This window comes from Pristis pectinata, chromosome 3 (genome assembly GCF_009764475.1).
Source record: "Pristis pectinata isolate sPriPec2 chromosome 3, sPriPec2.1.pri, whole genome shotgun sequence".
In the NCBI taxonomy this organism is placed as follows: Eukaryota; Metazoa; Chordata; class Chondrichthyes; order Rhinopristiformes; family Pristidae; genus Pristis; species Pristis pectinata.
The window spans coordinates 42736505-42758733 of NC_067407.1; the positions used below are offsets into that span (position 1 = coordinate 42736505).

At 38.4% G+C, this 22229-nt stretch overlaps 2 protein-coding genes across 7 annotated transcripts in view; one reads left to right on the forward strand and one right to left on the reverse strand.

The window, feature by feature from the left end:
- Positions 1-14015, forward strand: part of firrm (FIGNL1 interacting regulator of recombination and mitosis) — a 46575-nt gene extending 32560 nt beyond the window's left edge. Inside the window, exons 17-24 of the mRNA XM_052011180.1 lie at positions 4240-4425; positions 5657-5779; positions 6795-6890; positions 9527-9640; positions 10365-10469; positions 11126-11206; positions 12869-12997; positions 13642-14015. Of these exons, the coding sequence (XP_051867140.1) occupies positions 4240-4425; positions 5657-5779; positions 6795-6890; positions 9527-9640; positions 10365-10469; positions 11126-11206; positions 12869-12997; positions 13642-13836 (1029 nt within the window). The 3' untranslated portion in view covers positions 13837-14015. The remainder of the gene's footprint in view (positions 1-4239; positions 4426-5656; positions 5780-6794; positions 6891-9526; positions 9641-10364; positions 10470-11125; positions 11207-12868; positions 12998-13641) is intronic.
- Positions 14016-14587: 572 nt separating this feature from the next.
- The window catches only part of scyl3 (SCY1-like, kinase-like 3), a 33810-nt gene continuing 26168 nt past the window's right edge, over positions 14588-22229 (reverse strand). For 3 of the 6 annotated variants that reach the window (XM_052011183.1, XM_052011182.1, XM_052011181.1), the window contains exons 11-13: positions 21875-22075; positions 19789-20549; positions 15326-17190 (exon numbers count right to left, since the gene is read on the reverse strand). In XM_052011183.1, coding sequence (XP_051867143.1) covers positions 17137-17190; positions 19789-20549; positions 21875-22075 — 1016 coding nt within the window. In that variant the 3' untranslated portion in view covers positions 15326-17136. Of the gene's footprint in view, positions 14629-15325; positions 17191-19788; positions 20550-21874; positions 22076-22229 lie in introns of those variants that run through there. The other 3 variants (XM_052011186.1, XM_052011185.1, XR_007955963.1) reach the window with 2 other exon arrangements.

Consider the following 22229-nt stretch of genomic DNA (forward strand, 5'->3'; position numbering starts at 1 on the left):
TTTGAACAGCTATCAAACTAAGTATAGCGATCCAATACTTGACTCAAAATGAGGTAATTATTAAAAGAGAAGGTATTGCTTTTAATATCAAGTAAAGGTCCTAGCAGAGTCTGATTAATACTTAAAAGATGAATCTGACTGACCACTCGAAATCCTTGTATGTATTTCATGGTTCCAGCACTGCAGCATTACTAAGTTTATGTATTTTTATTGGTGGCATCTTGTGTATGCAAAAAAAAATTGCAATACTGTTAGTAAGCTGAACCTGAAATTGTTAACTGCAGAGAGAATATGAATGTCCTGCTGAAAATTTGTAACAGTTTTAGCACTTGCCAGGATTCTAATTTGGAAACAGTCCAGCAAGAGATCTGTTGGATTTTGCACTAGAAAGAAACTGTACATATCCCCTGAGTGGCAAGTATTTGTAAACGAGAGAATAAGGATGCAGTGTTATTAGCTGCCTTTCTATCCTCCATTTTCCATTACTTAAAATTTTACCTGGTCATCAAACTGGAAGAATTTGGTTGAAGTCTCTGCTGAGATTATTTCTGGGGACATCTGGCCACATCTTGAGGTTGTGGTCATGAAAAAGTATTCTTTTTGTTCTGCTTTTACATTCTTCAGTATCTTTTGGAATGTGCTGTAGTGGAAGACAGTCACTAAGATAATAAAGGAGAGCTCACTAAGATAATAAATGAGAGCTGCACAGTTGGCCTCATAATAAGAAATCCAGTTTGGGTAAGACCAGTTTTAAAAGAGTAGTAAAAGGAGACTTGAAGGAAAGCCAGTTTAATTACCCAGTACCAGAAGTGACTGAGACTATTGTACCATTACCCATACAGCAAAATATAGACCCAGTGATATTTGAAATCTTTCACATTGCCATCTCAGGAAACTGCACTTCATTAATGAAGCTTTGGAAGAGCTCTTCAGTGATGCAGGTTCAGATCCTGGACACATTTGACTTTGTCTTGGTGTGTGTGCCATAACTCGAGACTGGACCATTGGTTTAATCCAGCACAGGGTGTTGTGACTCTACTGTGGCTGAAGTCACCAATGCACGGAATGTTTTTGATATTTATGTCAGTATTGGTTACCTTGGGCAGATCGATTGGTTATGTAGCATTCATCAAGAAATGCAGTCAAAGAAGGGACACCCTTTCTTAAAACTAGTCATGTTGTCAAATGCGAAGGATATCATTAATTTCATCAGCACTGCCATTTGGACAGCGAACAATAACTTTGGCACCTGCATCATCATATCATTCATACAGCAATCCAAGTTTGAATCATCACCATCTGAATAATAGAAGTGACCTGGAATATACACAGGCAGTAGCTATGATGCTCTAACAAAAACAGAGAATGTTGGAGGCATTCAGCAGTTCAAGCAAATCAGTAGGGATAGAAACAGAGTTGACATCAAGGACTCTTCATCTGCACTGGAAAAGTGGGAAAACAAGCATGTTATGGTGCAGAGAGAGGGAGAGGTGAAGAGTTTCCGGCATCTGCAGTCTCTCGTGTCACCAGAGAAAATGGCTGTGTTAGGGTGTGGATGAAAGTTGTCAAGTAACAGTTACTTTAAAACAAAGCAGCAGTTGGAGACAGAAAAGGAAAAAGAAATAATTGAAACTAACAGGTACAGTTACATCTGTGGAGAGAAGGAAAGAAAAACAATGGTTACCAAAAGGTGTTAAGTTCAGTATAACATCCTGAAGGTTTCAGTGTACCCAGAGAGAAGTTGAGGTCCTATTCCTTGAGTTTGCATTGGGCATCTTTTGAACAATGTAGGAGACAAAAGGCACAGTGATCAGAGTGGGGTGGTGAATTAAAGTGACAGGCAACTGGAAGCTCAGGATTCCCTTACTAGACTGAATAGAGGTGCTCAGCAAACATTGACCCAATTTACATTTGCTTTCCATGGCACTTGCATCTGCAAGAGCTATTGCGATCAAAGGTATTAATGGATGAGTAATTGTAGTTAGTTTTCTGTCTAATGATACCAATATGAAACCCCTGGAACATGGCCAAATCAAAATACACTGAGGTACATGGCTTCATTTATGAACTTAGTCATCTTTGGGTCATTGTAGATTTGTCCAATGCAGTACAGAGTGTTGTATTATTGGAAGTTTTGTCTATTCGATGAGATGTTAAGTAAGCCTGTGTATGCTTTCTAAAGTAGACATTTAAGGCTGATTAGCACTATTTAAAGAGGAACAAAGAGTCCTTCTAACTCGTCTCCAAACTTCTAGACCTGGAACTCAACACCTCCCTTTACAACTGGATCCTTGACTTCCTGACCAACAGACTGCAATCAGTAAGGATAGGCTGCAACACCCCCACCACGATTTTCCTCAACACTGGTGCCCCGCAAGGCTGTGTTCTCAGCCCCCCTACTTTACTATACATTCACGACTGCATGGCCAGATTCTGCTCTAACTCCATCTGCAAGTTTGCAGATGACACCACTGTTGTGGGAGTACAGGAAGGAGATAGAGAGCCTAGTGACATGATGTCATGACAACAACCTTTCCCTCAATGTCAGCAAAACGAATGAGCTAGTCGTTGACTTCAGGCAGGTGGGGGCAATGCACATGCTCCTGTTTACATCAACTGTGCTGAGGTCGAGAGGGTTGAGAGCTTCAAGCTCTGAGGAGTGACCAACACCAATAGCCTGTCCTGGTCCAACCATGTAGATGCTACAGCCAAGAAAGTGCATCAGCGCATCTACTTCCTCAGGAAGCTAAAGAAATTTGGCATGTACCCTTCGACCCTCACCAATTTTTATCGATGCACCACAGAAAGCATCTTGTCTGGATGCATCATGGCTTGGTATGTCAACTGCTCTGCCCATGACCGCAAGAAACTGCAGAGAGTTGTGGACACAGCTCAGCACATCTAGCTGCCTCAGGAAAGCAGCCAACATAATCAAAAACCCCACCTACCCCAGACATTCTCTCTTCTTACCCCCTCCTATCAGGCAGAAGATACAAAAGCCTGAAAGTACGCACTACCAAGCTCAAGGACAGCTTCTATCCCACTATTGAACTATCCTGCTAACAAGACTATTGAATGGTCCCCTAGTACAATAAGATGGACTCTTGACCTCACAATCCACCTTGTTATGCCTTGCACCCTATTGTTTACCTGCACTGTACTTTCTCTGTAACTGTAACACTTTATTCTGCATTCTGTTCTTGTTTTCCCTTGTACTATCTCAATGCACTGTTGTAAAGAAATAATCTGTATGAACAAAGTTTTTCACTGTACCTTGGTACATGTGGAATAATAATAATAAACCAATTTATTCTTAAACTAACCTAATGTAAACCTGTTATTATCTCATTAACTCACTGTTGTGTTCATGTTAGTTGCCATTTTCCAAGGAGAGTGATTGACATATGAATTGTAAAGGTTGTGAAGTGCTTGGAGATGTTCAGGACATATAAAACGTGCTACATAAATGCACACTTCTTCCTCTTTCCAATGGGCATATCATTGGAATTGCTTCCATCAGGAGTAGTTCACGCAATTCCTCAAATGCAATTCCTCAAACCTACTTTTGGTCAACTCTGCATACAGACCTTTCTTCCCTATGTTTTTGTATGCTCACCTGACAAAGAACTACTGGTCTTGGCTCTCAAAATTTTAATTGCCCAGTATCCACAATATTTTTTTTTAAGAGATTTAGTTCCACATCTCCACTAATTGTTGAGAGGAAAAAGTGCTGCTTGATTTTACTCATAAATGACCCAACTCTGATTTTAAGATTATGTTGTCTTGTTCTGGACTCCTCCACCAGAGGAAGTACTTTTTCTGTCTCTGCCTGATACAATCTTGTAAGTGTGTGCATATTGCTTGACTGTGATGCTTGTTATAGTTAAATGTTCCTTTGGGTAACACCCTAGAAACTCTGCCATGAGTAGTAGTTATAATGGAGAACAAATGGATTTGTAGAAATATAATGTACAACACATAGAGGAGAAAGTGACAAGAAAAAGGGATTTTTTTGTCAAAATGTGACATGCAAACTGCCATGTTTTTCAATGTTATTTCTCATCTCTTAAATTTGAAAAGTTCAAAGTAAATTTCTAGTCTGTGATGGAGGCTTAATATCTTATGACTATCATTTGCAACACTTGGTAACGCCTGTGAGGATTTTCAGAAAGAAACGTATTGGTTGTAGTGGAAATGCATTTTCATTTTGAGTTATCATATTCCTTTCACTGCCTACAGGTTATATTTGTGAAAAGATTTTCTCCCAAGGAAGCAAGCAACTTATTGCTATGGCGTCAAGTTAGTATTAAAGCTCTGACTCCTGAGCTTCAAAAATCTGTTACTTCTGATATTACCAGGACAGCAATTGACCAATGCAAGAGATGGCAAAATAGCAAACGCTCCTTGGGCGAACTGGAACAAGTGGTAAGATGTAATATCCAATTTCTTCAGAAGTCTATGAAGAGAGAACAGATTTCATTATTTGGTATCAAGGACACTCTTTGGGTCATCCCTTTTCATAGATCATATGATTTTGTTTTGGCAAAAGAAAGATGAAAGAACACATTGGAATGCTCTCCAAGCAGCCTACCCGTACCATCACATGTTCTCCTGACAGCATCAATTTTGTGCCACACCATCTCCTTTAGCGTCCCAAGTTTGATTGTGTTTACTCACCAGTGATCCCATTTTTACCCTGGGAGAAATGGACTGCTGTGAGAATGGTACATAGAGTCTTTGATTTGATTAGTTTAAAACTTTGTTTTAACTTTTAACTACAATTTTTTTTAACTTTTTTCTCAAATGTTCAAAATTATTCAGGATGTGTTAAGGCCACCAGCTGTCAAATCCTTTCTTTGAGTGCAGCCGGCTAATTGAGTTACTATGGCTTTTACACTTCAGTTTGCCATATTTATGTGGTGAAAACCAACCTCCTGGTCAAAAACTGTGTCCCAGACCACACTAAAGAGAATGGTGTGGACTAAGGGAAGGGGTCAGCAATTGTGGGGCAAAGTTCTTTTGCTAATTCTCCATTATGGGTCACTAAACAGAGAGGGATTACAGTAGACAGCCGAAAGAAGTTCAGTTAAAATTATCATTTGAGACAAATTTTTGAATATCCCAACTTAAGTCCAATGTTATAGAACAATCCACCACCACCCTACTTTCCTGTTCTTGTTTCCTATGATGCTTCTGATTTGTTTCTTTAATCGCATCACTGGATTTGATTCTTGGTGTTTAAAACTAATTAATTAAAACCATGCTAAATAATGTTTCGAGGGTCAGCACAGCAGTTAGCATTGCTGCCTCAAATCTCTAGACACCCATGTTCAATCATGTCTGTGCGGAGTTTCTCCCTGTGACCCCATGTGTTTTCCCCAAGTACTCTGATTTATTCTGACATGCCAAAGTCTTTCAGGTCCTATTAATTCGCTACTGTAAATCACCTCTATTGAAGAGGGCGGCAGTAGACTCAGGGGCAGGGAAGAGTTGATGGAAATATGGGATGGGTGTTTAATGGTTGGCATGGCTACAGTGGGTTAAGGGGCCTGTTTCGGTGCTATTTGATTCTATGACAGTAACTATTTAATTAAAAGATCAGCTTTGATTGAGTGTTGTATAATTCATACGTCACAGGCATTTTTGTTTTTATTAGAATGTTGCCCTCGCTGCTATGTTGGCTGTGTGTCACGCTAAAGGGGAAGGCTTGACTACAGAGTTGCAGCTGGCAATCACAGAAACTCTCTGCCAGATGTGGGCATTCCTCACTGTGGAACAGGTGAGCAGAATAAACAAAATGTATCTGAGATTCTATCCTATAAGCGTTGCTATTATGTGTGCAACACTATTATTTCAATTACGTGATCAGGACAGCATAGAAACGACAACGACAGCCAAGTGCTGTGATCAGCTGTAGAATTCTACCCCTCTGATCCATAATACAGCCTACCTGTGATTTAGTTAGACTGCCTTAATGCTATAATCATGTTGGCTGCATATATACTTGCACCATTAAAGCTTTGAAAATGCCACAAGTAATACCTAAATGCAAGCATTTGTTTTTTTTTAATAACTAGAATAGGCGAAACATGAACGGATATGCCTCCTGTAGTTCAAATTTTATCTAGAACTTTTCAGTGAAATGTATGCCTGCTCCATTTCACAATGTATTTTCCAGATGAACTTCTGCTCCAATGCTTGCTGTTTGTCCCATTGATGCTTCTGAAAATGCACTACCGGCCGCTCCCGAATATACAGTAGAACCTGTAGTATCTCCCTAGTCAGAACCATGCCAGGACTCCCACACTCCCCACAAGACAAATACCTGTCGAGGTAGAGTGGGCACCGTTTTGTGAGAAGTAACTATTTTAATAGTTTTTCAATGTCTGTAAGTCTGGACATTTAAAAATATTAAAATAGATTGAAACACTTTTAATTAAATTTAATGAAACACATTGAAATACGATCAAGTAATTAGAAACATTAAAATAACCAGGTAAAGCACTTTTTTCCACGCTTCAATGATGCAATCCAAATGGGGGTTACCCTCCCTGGCATAAAGTAAGGGTCAGAGTCACTTCACCACTTTATAGAGAATCCAGAAAAGGAGCAGACCATCAGATATGCCACATCCAATCTTAATCTTAGACTTTTGTTTTTGACCGTGCATGTGCTCAAGCCCTGCTAAGTTACAAATAGCTGATAGCCAGCACAATTTGTTCACTATTTCCTGTTAATATATAATGTTTAATAATTTATTTCCATTTGAATAGTTTTTTCTGTTGTTCATACAGGTGTTGAGCCAGCGCTGTGTTCAGCAGACAATTGCCTTGCTCCTCTCTCTCGTTGCAAGCCTGATTCGTGTTGTAGGTGCTACATTGATTGCTCAGGTAATGCTGGTTATTGGTTAACTTATTTTCATTCATAGAAATTTAGAACTGACTACATGCTGCTATAGAAAGCTGCAGAAAAACATGGAAATTGGTCAGAATGAATTTGAAGAGAAGCAAAGGTACTTTAATTTGATTCATGGGACACAGGAAACTAAGTCTGATAAATTCTTTGGTGATCGCTATGTGGTTCTCAATGTGGTTTCAATGTGAGCCACAGAATTTTTATTGATGTAGCTTTCTTTGACATATTAGGTAGGAATGATCTTGAGAAGTCTAGCCATAAATTGTTAAGAATGTTGGTTAGGGTTTTGGTGACTGATGGAACATCTTTGGGTTAATACAGATGATATTGGGAAAGAGCCTTGAAATGGATCAAATGTGGCTGTGAAGTATGTTCAGCAAGCCTGAATATGCAGAATGTTTGCAAGAACCAAATATCTTTTTTGGAAGACATGCACAGTATTGATGTGGTGGAAAGGTTGAGGACGATAACAGGCGAAACTAAATCATGGTTTCAGTCACGTAGGATGTCACTTTCATTAGTGTTATAGAAACTCAGTTTTTAAGCTTTGGTCACAATATGCTTGTATTGGAGGACATTTATGAAAAATTGATGTGCTTCAGAACTTTGGAAAGGTGGGAGCTGAATTGATTCTCAATAATGGGAAGTGTTGAATATAATTTTATTTTATAGTGCAATAAAGGGTTTTGAAGGGTGATGGGTCTGTTCCTGAGGATAGGGATAGTGGAAATTTTGGAACGTTTATTATCCTTGTGAACACTTCTGAAGCTTTAATTCCTACCTTGAACTTTCACTTCCTTTGATTCCAGTTTCTTATGCATGTTTCACTTATCTTTTTGGCAGCCATCTCTTTCTATTAAGATTCTTTAAGACCCTCCATTTGATCAACTTTTGATTACTCCTCTAAATGTACCCTTCTCTGACTAAGGATCCACTTTACTTCTTGCATCTGTGAACTCACTGGTGATGTTTTATTGTATTAAAGGTGATACTTTCGTGTGTAGTGGTTGGAGAAGAGTCAAGATTATCTAATTAAAATAAGGTTAGTGATCTGGGAAGATAGAAGGAAGAAACGCTGCCTATAATTATGGATAGAGTGATTGAACACATTTGTTCAGGGGCAGCTAACACGCATTTGAATTTTATGCCTAAAATTTTGAAAAGATACAGGGGAATGTCTATAGATGTTGTTTACATAGACTTCCTGACTGTTTTTGATAGTCACTTGAGGGATTGAGTTTCAAGACTTCAGATAATTGGATTTGATGCAGTTTGTTGGGCTGATTGGAAATTGTCTGAGCAACAGGAGATAGACTATGGACAAAGGGCAAGTACTGAAACTGGCAGGATGTGGCTGGTGAAGTCACACAAGAACCCATGTTAGAATCACAATGGTGCTGCTGTTGTAGTTATAAAGAGAGATTGGATAGGCTGGGTTTATTCTCACTGGAACGTAGGAGGCTGAGAGATGACCTCATAGAGGTTTATAAAATTATGAGGGGTGTATGTAGGATAGATAACCTTTCCCAGGGCTCTGAGAGCACAGGTTTAAGGTGAGAGGGGAGAAATTTAAAGGAGATCTAAGTGGTGTTTTTTTGGAATAAGCTGTCAGAAGGGTGGTGGTTATTTGGAATAAGCTGTCAGAAGAGGTGTCATGGAGTTCTATAGCATAGAAACATAGCCCACACTGTTTATGCCGACCATCATGTCTCTCTATACTAATCCCTCTCTATACTAATTCCACATCCCTCTATGCCTTGCACTTTCAAGTACTTGTCCAAATGCCTCTGAAATGTTCTTATTGTTCCTGCCTCCACCACCACCTCTGGCAGCTCATTCCAGATACCAACTACTCTTTGTGTGAAAAATTTACCCCTTAGATCCTATTTAAACCTCCTCTCACTTCAAACTTATGCCCTATAGTTTTAGATGCCATTACCATGGGAAACAGACACTGGCTATCTATCTATCTGGCTATATATCCCTCCATCATGTCACCCCTCAGCATCCTTTGCTCCAGAGTAAATAGACCCATCTTAAACATTCTCTCTTTATAACTCGAGCTCTCCAACGCCAGCAACATCCTTGTGAATCTTTTCTGCACCCTCTCTAGCTTAATCACATCTTTCCTATAATGTGGTGACCAGAACTTAAGCACAATACTCCAAAGTGCAGCCTAACCAACATTTTGGTTAGTTGGCAAGTGGATACTTGGTGTCAAATGAAGAGCGTAGTTTTTTTCTGTGGATGTAGGGTGATGATGGTAAAGTTGAGCATTGGTAGTTGTTTATTTGGTCATTACCCTTTTTTGTGATAATGACAGAGAACCTGAAGCCAGTTCTGAGGTCAAGATGGTGGATGTGTATGTAAAATTTTCAAATTTCTAATTAGCTAGCTGAATAAAAATGCTGATGACGGTAAACCCACAGCATTCCATAAGCTCTCCTTTAATGTACAGAATGATGCATAATAGGAAATGATTTAGTGAATAATGAGAAATGGATGCAGCAATTAGTCATAAGCAGATTGGATTCTTTGGTTTCCTGATCCAAATAGCAAAACCTGCTGCATGATTTCCTTAATGTACTGATTAATCTTATTTGTGCAATAGGTGGTATTGTTTCTCAGTTTCCTTCTACCCTTAAATCCTCCTGATCATGTTCGTCTTGCTGCATTGGACTTTTTGGGATCCCTGGGAAAGACTGTCATATCACCAGATGTTCAGGTACTTTCACTTCTACCATACTTTACAAAGAAAAAATTAAGATCCAGACTATCTTAATAAACCATAGTTTAAATTTCATTTACTTTGCAACTTTTAATGCCATTTTTGATTCCACAGGATGAAAAATATAATTATCACAAAATAGATAACAGTTCTTGTGCCCAGTTTGAACCTCAGGTACTCCTAAGACAACTGCATCCAGAATCGACCTCAGGTGAAACCCAGGACAAATACTGTACTTTTGTGCCAGGTTGTGCACCATGTGGCCCAGTCCTTGTGTTCACTGCCTTCACTATTCCTACAGCCACACTTCTGTAGCCATACGGGTCCATCCATCCTCCACCTCTTGCTGTTCAGATTGTCACGTGAAGCCGAGCAGTCCACAAGCGTCATCTTGGCTTCAAATGGCAGATTTTGAGGTCCTGTCTATAGACTGAATTTACATAAACTTGCATTGTCGCGTTCTGACAGGAATCTAGGATTGCTATTACGCACGGAGCGAAATACTTGTATCTGGCATATTTTGCAACCTCAGTAAGCACCCAGAGTTCTCCATAGTCAATTAAGATCATTAAGCATAGTGGGAGTTGTAGTGTCAGTCTAGATTTGAGGTGAAAGATGAGTATTTAATTGAATAAACCAGCTTTCTCCAGGAAAAGTCCTTTTAATTATGTTCAGATGTTAAATATGTAAGATCTCAGAACAGGCTTCATTTCCATTGCAGGGTGTGGTCCTTCCAAAGCTACCTTGTCTCTTTGCTTTCCTTCTGGCTGACCAGTCCTGGCTAATTCTTCAGCATGCACTGCAAGGATTTACACAGTTTGCTGAGGTGACAATTGAGATTTATATAATTAATATTCAATATAGTCGTGCAGCTTGACAAGGTAATTTGGAAAGTTATTTAGTATATAATACACTTCATTATTTCAGTTTGTATTAGAGGGATAGTATCAAATGATTGCTTATCCATACCATTGTTTACCTTCTATCTTTGACCAGGTTGAACAAATTTTTGGTTGAATAGATGGGAAAACCACCTGTTATTGAATTTATTCTACCATGATCTGGTAGCCTAGTCATTTTATAAATCATAAAAGGTCAATAATGTAATTTATTAATTTATTTCTAAAATGGGCAGTGCTTGGCCAATTAGAATTTAGAATCTGAACCAATCCCATCATCCATCTTGTATCAATATGAATAAAGATCTTCAAATTTAATTATTTCCAATGTGCCATGAATTAAATTGAAAAGTTAACCTAAGATTTGAACCTAAGATTTGAACTTAAGATTTGGACCAAAGAGGTCCCCATTGCTTAGCAAAATTAAACTCCCAGTCCATCCACAGAACTGATTCTTTTAGAATTTATCACCTAATTGTAAATCAGATAAATATAAACAAATGTATGGTTTATTTTGTAATATTTTGTCGTATTTTTAAACCTTTAGCGGAGGTGAAGAATGAGTAACAAGCCTTTCTTTCAGGAGACCTGCCATGAGGGAGTGGTCCCACAGAGTCTGGAGTCGGGCAATATAAAGAGCAAAGTTGTAGACTTCTTGAACAAGGTACAACAAATTAGAGTTGATGGCAGAGAAAATGGCCTTGTTTCTTAATTTTAAAGTTGCTTCATTATAAGACTACTTTATTTGTAGATGCAATAGTTTAAATGGGTTTTAAAATTAGGTGTTTTTATTTAGGCATCACTGGCAAAGCCAGCATTTATTGCCCATCCAGAGTTGCACTTGAAAATGATACTAAGCCACCTTTAAACCACTGCAGTCTTTCTGGTGAAGGTACATATGCAATACTATTGGGTAAAGAGTTCTAAGACTTAGACCCAGCAGTACATTTGTAATTCAGGATGGAATGTGACCTGGAGGGAAACCTGCAGACTGTAGTGTTCTTGTGCACCCACTCTCCTTGTCCTCCTTAGTAGAAGTCATAGGTTTGGGAAGTATTCTTCGAATAGCCTGGGCAAGTAACTACACTGCATTTTGCAAATGGTACACATTGCAGCCATGGTGTGCTGTTGGTAGAGGGAATTAATTTTTAGGGTAATAGAAGGAGTGCCAGTCAAGTGGACTACTTTGTCCAGAATGGAGTTTAGCTTATTGAGAGTTTTTTTTGGAGCTGCACTCATCCTGGCAAGCATGAATATTTTAAGGTGCTCCTGGTTTGTGGCTATAGAAGATAGAAAGGCCTTGGGTGTCAGGAGGTGAGTCAATTGCTGCAGGATACCCAGTTTCTTTCCTGATCTCAATCAGCTGAGAGCACAGGATATAATAGCAGCCTGGCTGTCATACTTGTGCTCCAGAACGAGCTGCACCTCCAGCCAAGCTGTTCCAGTGCAGTTACAACAATGGCAGTTGCCCAGTAATATGACAAGTTGCCTGGATTGGTCGGATTCACCACAATCCAGTTAATTAATATGTTTGATGTCACTTTTGACGTGCGTTTCTGTACTCCCCAGTGAACCAGGGTTGATCCCCTAGCTTGACTGTCAAGCTTGCCTGAGGGATATGCCAAATTGAGGTTCAGATAGTGGTATCCATTCTGCTGCTGGTGCCTAATTTTGAGCTGCCAGAACTGTTCTGAGTTTATTCACTGCCGAATGATAACTAAAATTGTACCTGATTTTATTATAAAAATAGCAATATTTTACAGCAACTTCTCTGGAATTTAGGATCACACAACAGGCTATGCTGTAAGCAAAAGCAAACTTTGCTTCAATTTAGATTAGTGATCTCCCAATCCTTGTTTAATAGGTTACCAAGGTTCTTTTAAATACAAACTTTATAGCCAGCCAACAAGTTCATACTTTAAATAAAGCAACATGCTAGTAATCATTTCAACACGTGGCAGTCATAACACAAAGTCTATATGGAACTTTGGAAAACAATCTGAAAGAATGCACAAGAAAAATAATGAAACTGACTAGAAATCTTCTGTTTGGATAGTTTGAACCCTATTGCCTTCCAACTTGGAAGGCAATGTTTCTGGCCAGGGTTGCAAGGTTGTACTTTTCATTTCATAGAGAATTATTAGGTGATGATCCAGTTTTAATTCATTTACACAAAAATGAGGACAAGATGCAAGACCAAACCAGATAGGTTAATTACCCAAAAGTCAATTGGCTGGTATTTTACATCATCAGCTCTTTGTAGAAACCAAAAAAATTCCTGGTCCTAAAAAGGACACTCCAGTAATAATGTGGTTTTCGCCTGCAGGTAATCACTACAGTTGAGTGCAAGGAATTACAAATGGAGAGGATGAAACAAGAAAATACTGTTCTCGAGGCACATTTCAGTAGCCTAAGCCAAAGCCCGTGTGCCATGAATGACCCTACTTTAGTGCAGGTATAGTTTCAAATTTTAATTGACCTAAATGTTTTCCTATCCAAGTTTCCTCCTCTTATTTGACCACGTTGATTCTAGCCGAGGCTAGCTGCTGTTTTGCGTTAAGACCATGTTCAAGTAGCTGAATGTAGACTTAAAGACAATGAAATGTTCACAGATGAATCTATTTCTTTTTGTCCTCCAAGTTCACTTGCACATTTCCAGAAGGATTTGCAAATGGGCTTTTGGAGTAAGTACCTTGATCCATTTCTATTTGTAAATTACAACTGCTTTTGCTGCTCTTAATGAAATTGGTGCTGTTTGGAACTACAAAGCACCTGAAATTGTCAGTTTGTATATACTTCATTAATAGTGGCTCTATCTGTGACTAATCAGCATTAGTGCTAGGGAATGGTAGTTCCTGACCCTATGCCATAGGTAGATTGAGGGTGGCAGAAACAAGTGCCTAGACAAAAATCCATCAAAAGGTAGTAGAGTTAATCATGTATATGAAGTGGCAACCACAACATACACTACTGCTAACAAAGAGCAAGCATACACAGTTCGGTGCTCAAAAGGTTCATTCCCATTCTGTCAAAGCAGAGAGAACTGTCAGCTATTCAATTGTTGCACAAATCTAAAGCCTTTCTTTAAAACTTTTTCAGCCATCTGCCAAGCGTGCCCGACAGGAACCATGTGAGGAGGAGCAGTTCGAGACAGCCTTGCAAACAGCAGAGAATGCTTTTACAATATTGCAGACTTTGTTAAAACGGCAAGTACCACCAGAGTGGGTAACAGTCCGTTTAAAAGCCTTGCAAGAAATGATCAATGCTTTGAATAGCAGGCAAGAACCTCTATGAAAATTTGAATAAATTGCAACATACCTCCAACCATAGGAGGAATGTATGGTCCTGGCCAATTCTCCTAATACAAGTTAACTTGTTTTTTAACCAGCTTTGAAAGAGCACAATACTGTGCAAATCCTATGGGGTTGTAATTGCATAAAAATTAAGTGGAGGAATAATTTGCAGCATACCCATAATACTAATAAACTTGTTTATTGTAACAAGATTTTTTTTGATTTGTCTTTCTACAACAGTAATTTGAAGGGAAAAAAAATCATACAGCAAAACTCCTGTTTTATGGTCATACTTGTCTTAAGTTGGTAAGTATTGGACAATAGTTTAATCTTTTCCCAGTGTGGTTCTCAAGATGATCTCTCAACTACAAAGGGAATAGATAAGCTGGATCATGAATCACAGTTGCACTCAATTACCCAAGTGAGTGTTTTAACATCTTAATCAGAAGGTTATAAGCTATATCCACAGGCACTAATACCTCTAAGGGTCACAGCCATTGCTTCTCACAGTGTATTCTTCTGTTTCAGGTCAATTAGTGAGGAGTTAAGAGGGTGCACTATTTCTCTTTATATTCTCACCTTGGGTAAAAACCATTTAAAGAAATTTAAAAATGAAAAGTGTTGAATATTCTTATTGTTATAATGAAGTACAAAACTATCAATGTTTAAACTGTTAAGAGTAACTATTTTTATATAAAAGGATCTTTAATTGTACAAAAAATATACATTTGAACATATTAAATTTTACAAAATCACCTTTTATAACAGCAGTTTCAGCCTGGGGCTCAACTTCCTAGAATTAAAAAGAATCAGTTGACTTTAAACTGAAATTAGTCTAATTTGGTATATTGCAAGAGAAGGATCAGTACCCCTCCAAATACATGCAAATTACTTATGCGTTTAACCTGATTACTAACTGTGTCCAGTCCCTCAGTACATTAAATAAATTCAGACCTTTTGATGTGAGAAATTCTAGTTTTGCAAGCGATCAGTACTGAATAAAAGCAGCAGATTGCTGAGGCTCAGAGAGATTTAAAGAACCAGATCACCCTGGAAACAATGCCCTACTTAACTAATGTGTTACATTCAATATACTGAATTTACTAGATCAACCTTTGGCATTAATGATCTAGGTCACAAACATACATTTAAATAAGTCAAATGGTATTTTGTAACTACAACCTCTGGTGCAAATCAGGCCAAAGTAATGTTGTAAAGTAGTCACTGATTCAAATATCTCAAACAAAAGGCCAAGAAAAATAGAAGATTACAGTTACCCTTCCCAGTAGTTTTTTATGAACAGAAATAGGGTCTCAATATTCGCTTTCAATTTTCCAGTGGTTCAGTTCTAAACTAAGTACTTGATGGTCATTTAGTTCAGTAATGCAAATAAATTCAAGATTAGTTTATTTTCATAACTTGAGTCCATGTAGAAATGCATATTAAAGCTTTGTTTAAATAATGAAAATAAATGCATTTTGGTCTTATGCTCCTTTTTAACTCCTTGAACTCAAAGCAAGGCCTTTATTCAGTATTTCCCCATATTAAAGGAATAGTAAAAGCACTCTTTGGTTTTCTGGAAATCAGAATTTTGTCTACAACCCGACATTAACGAATAGAATGATTCTAATTTTTAAGTACATAGTATGATAGAGGCAGATCATTTCACTCCATACTTTAACTGTCATTATCACTTAGTTTCTTACTAGCAAACATCCTTTTGCCTATAATCAGATAATCACTGTTGAAATTGGAGCAGTTTCCAGTTTAAGTCCACTCACATTCATTTGATATCCACCTCTCAAGAAGTTTCAACCTAGTACAATCTAGAGTTATACCACAATACTGGAAATGAAAGACCAATGTTTTACCTTATTTCATTAAATTTGGCTATGACGCCATTACCAGAATACTTCAATGCCCATCTCTTAGGCCCAAGTACAAGATTCCAAAGTCCAGCAATCATATAGTGAAGGTGGCTGGGTCAAACTTCTGTAAAAGCAGGCTTGTGTAGCTGCTGAAAAAAATCTTTCCAATATGCAGGCATTTCCACAGGAAAGCTAATTTTTAACCTCAACTTCAGTGATCAATTTGTCCTTTCAACATCCATATTCAGAAAATGCACCCAAAAATCTTCATTTAGAACAATTTATTAGCTCAATGTAAATCAACAAAATTAAATAACTGCAATTATAAAACAAAGTGTAATTAAGATCTCCAATGTTTCTCAATTATGAAAAGTGGGAAATAGGTCAAGCCCTTGATTTAGGTTTTCTATTTGGCATTTGAGCATGTAATGGGCCTGTAGTAAACATTTTAAAATTTTATCTGGCTATCTGGTTATCTGGCAGTGTTCTGATGCCCAGAAGGACATGTGCTTTTATACTTATTATTTTGACTGTGGATCACATTACCACAAGATTTCAGTGTTATGTTACTGATGTTTGCTGGGGGAAGTTTTGGCCCTGCTGCAACACCAGGTTTGAAAATTGATCTTTTTCTTCCAACTTTTGAATTTCCCTTCTGTACCATGAGCTTTTACTTGCGTTGCTACTTAAAACACTCATTTTACAGGAAGTACATTTCAAATACTTTCAGTAAGGTTTTTAGAGTTCCTAACGCAAGATTTTGCTCCAAGTTGGTTTAAGGCTGTTTGAAAGACAATGGATTTTTCACAGACCTCCAAATTTGGTATCAAGCATTAGTGGCTTCGTCTTCACACCAACTCTAATGAATCTGACTTCTGAATGAGATGAACTCCTCCAGGGAATTTCTCTCCTTTTATTCCCCATGCCAAGTGAGATGGGCCCCAGCTTTGGGCTATATTTATGATGAAATGTAAATGCACGAGAATAAATCGTAATTCTCATTACTTCACACAAATCAGAACTGGACAATTTTTTTCCCCATTGGATCAATTGATTAGAACTTTCCACAGATGGAAATATAGGCCAGAAAGAAATCGTCAGTACATTTTTCTTCCCCCCTCCCATTATAATATTTAAATAAAACATCTTCACAAGAGTCAATATCTAAATAAATCATTTCAGGTACTTGTAAACATCTCTAAAATAACTTACAGTAAACACTAACAAGCAAATAGCTGATGTTGCTGGGTAGTTCCTCATTGCTCTCTGGGTACTTCAGATTCCACTCTCTATTCCAGCCAGCTACACTGGATGTTTACTGCACAGAACAAAAGCCTAGTGATTGGCAATGGTCTTAAAGGTGCGGTCAAAAGATATTAGGATAGGGGAAGGGTGAGTATCTAAATAAAATCTTCGGTTAGGATATGTTTATTCTACCACGTATTGTCCTCCCAGTTCAGATCATCATCCCAGCCTTCGGTTTCCATCTGTAAAAGACAATATACAATAGTTTGCAGTAAAATTACTATAATTTCTTGCATTGTTGAATGAGAATCTGGTTTACAGAAAAAAGGCTATAAGAGTTGAGAAATCCACAATTGAGATCACTGGATAATATATGGTGTTACAAAATTCATTATGCATTTTTGCACATATTTAGTATAAAAGCTCATTAAAATAGAAACATTTTCTTAGTATTGGAATTGCAAAAAATAGATTTTGCTGGCTTACTGGGGATTTTTTTTAAAAAAGCTTTCTGACAGGCTGCAGTTTCTGCTAGCTTGTGGTGTCGCCACAGGTAATACATATTCAACTGCTGTGAGAAATAATGTAGGTCTGTGCATCTCTCTTGCTCTTTAAATTGCCCTACTTCCTGTCCAGATCTGGAAACTCCCATTTCAAGGGCAGGTCTTGCAAATGTTTTCAAGGAGAAACTTCTATTTAATATTCATTTTGACCTTATCAAAAGCCTTTTGAATGTCCAAATACACCACATCCGCTGGCTCTCCCATCCATTCAAGTTAAGTTCTCAAAACAAAATGTAGGTTTGTTAAGCATGATTGCCTTTCATAAACCCATGCTGACTTTGTCTGAACCTCTTAATGCTTTCCAAGTATTTCTTTTTATAATAATAGATTCTAGCACTACTTATATTGGACCTGCTGGTCTGCAATTCCATTTAAAAAAAAATTTACCACCCTTGAATCTATAGGAACTTCGGAGTCTGAAGAATTTTGGAAGATGGCCACCAATAGCAGAGGGATCTGGGGGTTCATATCCACAGATCACTGAAAGTTGCCACACAGGTGGATAGGGTAGTTAAGAAAGCTTATGGGGTGTTAGCTTTCATTAGTCGTGGGATCGAGTTTAAGAGCCGCAAAGTAATGATGCAGCTTTACAAAACTGTGGTTAGACCCCACTTAGAGTACTGTGTACAGTTCAGGTCGCCTCATTATAGGAAGGATGTGGAGGCATTGGAGAGGGTGCAGAGATGATTTACCAGGATGCTGCCTGGATTAGAGAGTATGAATTATGAGGAGAGACTGAAGGAGCTAGGGCTTTACTCATTGGAGAGGAGGAGGATGAGGGGAGACATGATAGAGGTATACAAAATATTAAGAGGATTAGATAGAGTGGACAGCCAGCGCCTCTTTCCCAGGGCACCAATGCTCAATACAAGAGGGCATGGCTTTAAGGTAATGGGGGGGATGTTCAAGGGAGACGTCAGAGGGAGGTTTTTGACCCAGAGAGTGGTTGGTGCATGGAATGCGCTGCCTGGGGTGGTGGTGGAGGCTAATACGTTGGTCAAGTTCAAGAGATTGTTAGGTAAGCATATGGAGGAATTTAAGATAGAGGGATATGTGGGAGGAAGGGGTTAGTTAGTCTTAGGAGTGGTTTGAAGGTCGGCACAACATGGTGAGCCGCAGGGCCTGTATTGTGCTCTATTGTTCTATGGTACAATTTCCTGGATCAGGTCACTTTTAGTACACAGGGATGTAGATTATCAGACCCCGGGGATTTATCAGGCCTTAGCCCCATTAATTTTCCAAGCACAATTTATTAATACTCACTTCCTTCAGTTCCTCCCTTGGTTCCCAACTTATCTGGGAGGTTACTTGTGACCTCCTCCACTGTAAAGATGGAACCAAAAATATACACTTAATTGGGAACAAAAATGGGAGAACGAGTTCCTCTTTTGACAATATTGGGCCTATATTCGCCTTCACTTGTGTTGTGCTCTCCATACATTCATGGAAGTGTTTAGTCAGTTTTTATGTTCAGTCCAAGCTTACTTGCATACTCAATCTTTCCCCGCATAATCCATCTTTAAACCCAGATATGCAGTCCTCACCTAACCATTGAATTACAAATTAAAGATTAAGCCATCGTAAACAAAATATAGGGCAAGGCAATTTTAGATTATCACAAGAAATGGAAACAATTTCCCAGTTTTTCTTTAACTACTAGAAGGCAAGAACTAAAATATTATGACAATTTAAATAGTGTTTTCAAAGAAATTCACAGCATAGGTTCAACCCATTGTGTCCATGCCTGGCAAAGAACTATTTAGGCCAATTCTACTTCTCAGGTCTCAGGCTGTTCAAATATTCATCCAAAAGCTCTAATCATGTTGAATATTTTTGTCTCCACTGCTCTCAGGCAGGGTGTTCCAGACCAGCAATCATTCTTTGGGCAAAAAAAATCACATCTTTAATTCGCTTTCCAATTACTTTCAATCTAGTGTTATCACATTCTACCTGTCATGTGGTGACCAGAACCGTAGGCAGTACTGTATGGCCAAATTATTGTTTACATCTTTAACATTACATCTTTGCCTTTACATTCTATGCCTTAGCCAAAAAAAAGGCAAGTTTCTCATTATGACTTTCTGTAACATATGCTGTTGCCCTTTGGTTTCTGTGGACAAGCAACCCAAGATCCCACACTCCCATCTGAATATCCCAGCATATTCAGCAAGCCTACACTTACTCTCAAGGACTACAAGATAATGTACCATCGTAAAAAGTACTAGCTTGTACTAGCTCTTGCTAGCATGCCAGTAGATTTGATATTTGACATCTCACCTCAGTGTCTGTTGCAGCAAACTTTGATGCAAGTGCTAAAGTTTGTGAATTGTCTCTTCCAGTCAACATCTTTTCTGTGCCCCTTGAAGTTACTTCAGTTTCTTTGGCAGAATCAGCTGATTCTGTTCCCTGTGTTGGCACTAACAAGCCAGTGGAAGCGAGTTTAATGTCTGGTATCATACCAGCAAATAGATCTAGTTCAGGGTCCCTCTCTGGCCTTTTCTTGACACTAATGGTGAATTCCTCTCCTAGTTCATCGTTCAAAGATGTTTTCTTTATCGTGGTCCTCTGCCTGGAGGATATCTGTGCAATAGAATTTGTTTTTCTCTTTTCCTCTACCGACACTTTCTGCTGTTTGTTATTATTCTTCCAACTCTCACAAGGCATTTCCGAATGAGTTTTCAGTGCTAAAGAAAGTTTCATGCCCTTAGACTGGGACTTATTCCCAAAAGAAGATAAATTAGATACATGTGGTTTAACTGCCTGTTCTTGTGTTGTTGCATTAGATTGATCATTTTCAGCAGCTTCAAAGTCATCCCATGGTTCCTCATCAACTGTAATATTCCCAAAATTGTTTCCTGCAAGGATGCAATCTTTTTTAGGCTCAAGCAGAATTTCATTGTTATCTGACTTGCTCCAGTCTGGCCAATCTTCTGCACATGTGTGGTTCTGCATTGAGCTTTGTGCGTTGTCAACACCCAAAATTTCATTCCCATGAATACCATTCATGGGCATTATGGCTGTTTGCTCTTTATACTGGGCTACAATGTTCATAAAGAAAGGAAAAATTCAAGTTATTTAACTGCATCAAATGTTTGCTTTACTTGGGTTCAATTTTAGTTACACAATATCGATTTAAAATATTGTAAAAAGAAGGCAGGTACAAGCATATATACAAATAGCAGAAAAAAAATGTGCACATACTAAAATTGAACATGAATGTTCACACTATCATGTTATGGACTTGGTAAAATGGGAAGAATATCTCATATCAACTTACCACTTGGGGAATTATTAGATCAAATGTGTGATTTATGAATACTAAATGTATATCTTCTTCATGAAAATAGTGTTCCTACTATGTTTCCTATTTGCTACCTAGCTAGAAGGATTTAGAAAATGCATTTACAGCAAATAAAAATCTTCATTAGTGTATTTCAATGTTCATAACTTAGAGCCAAAACAGTTCAGGCACAAACACTAATTTTCATTTCTAGTGACTCCCAATGTCTTAATTACCTGTTGATTGATAAATTCCAAATGTAACAAATATAGAATAAAAATACATACACAGTAAAATGATGCTCTCAACCAGGCCATGCTCACATGTACTTAATATGATAAATGTAGTGATCAAGTTACAAGACTATCAGCCAGGACTAGATGGAATGACTCAGGGATGACACAATAGTGTGGCAGTTTGAACTGTTACTCCAGCGATCTGGCTTCAATCCCAACTTTGGCTGTATAATTTGCACGTTCACCCCTTGAACACACGGACTCTTTCCCTCTTCCCTTCTCTTGCCTGCCACCCACCCCCCCCCCCCCACCACCACCACCACCACCACACCCTGCCCAAATCATTCAAATACAATAGTTAATTGTCCCTTGTGCATGTGGGTGCAGGAGAGCCAGAAGGCGATGGGCTTTTGAGAGAAAATAGGTCACAAGTAAAGCAAGTCGGGGAATGGGACTGATGGGAATGCCGAGTGCAGGATGGACATGATGCACTAAACAATCTCATCCTTTGTGGTATGGAGATACGAGACAAGTTCAAATCTCAAAATGGCAACTGGGGAATTTAAACTCAAATAATTAAATCTAATCTTAAAAAAAGCTCATCTCAGTAATGCACTTCTGTAACAAACCACCGGGTTTACAAATGTCCTTCAGGAGAGGACATCTGTTGTCCCAACTCGAATGTGGCCTCTAAGAGGTTCCAGACCCACCTTTGGTTGACTCTTAATTGCATACTCGACTCACAGGCAGTTAATGATGGCAATAAACGCTGGTATTGTGAACAAATAAAACATTGGCAGAAAAAAGAAACTCAGTTTTGTGCATAATAATTTCATTTTTGCATTACCTTCCAAAAGTTTACCTCGTTTTGTCAATATCTGAAACCTTGCAGGCTGGGAATTTTGAGTGAGGTTTGTTCGGACTTTCTCCCTCCCACTTGTGGGCTTCTTCTCAGGTTCAGACTTCTTTGAAAACAGTTTGAAAGAATTGTTTAAAGCCAGAGAACTGAGATGCTCATTACTGTTGATGATGGCATGTGCAGGGGAACCTTGATTACAAGAAACAAGATTACAAAGTTCAGTCTTAACAAGAATAACCATATCTCAATTATCAGAATAAAGGCATAAGCTAATTAACAATGTCAATCATTCAAAATATATCCCAATAAAAGAAATTGTGCTCTTGTCACTGCATGCTTAACA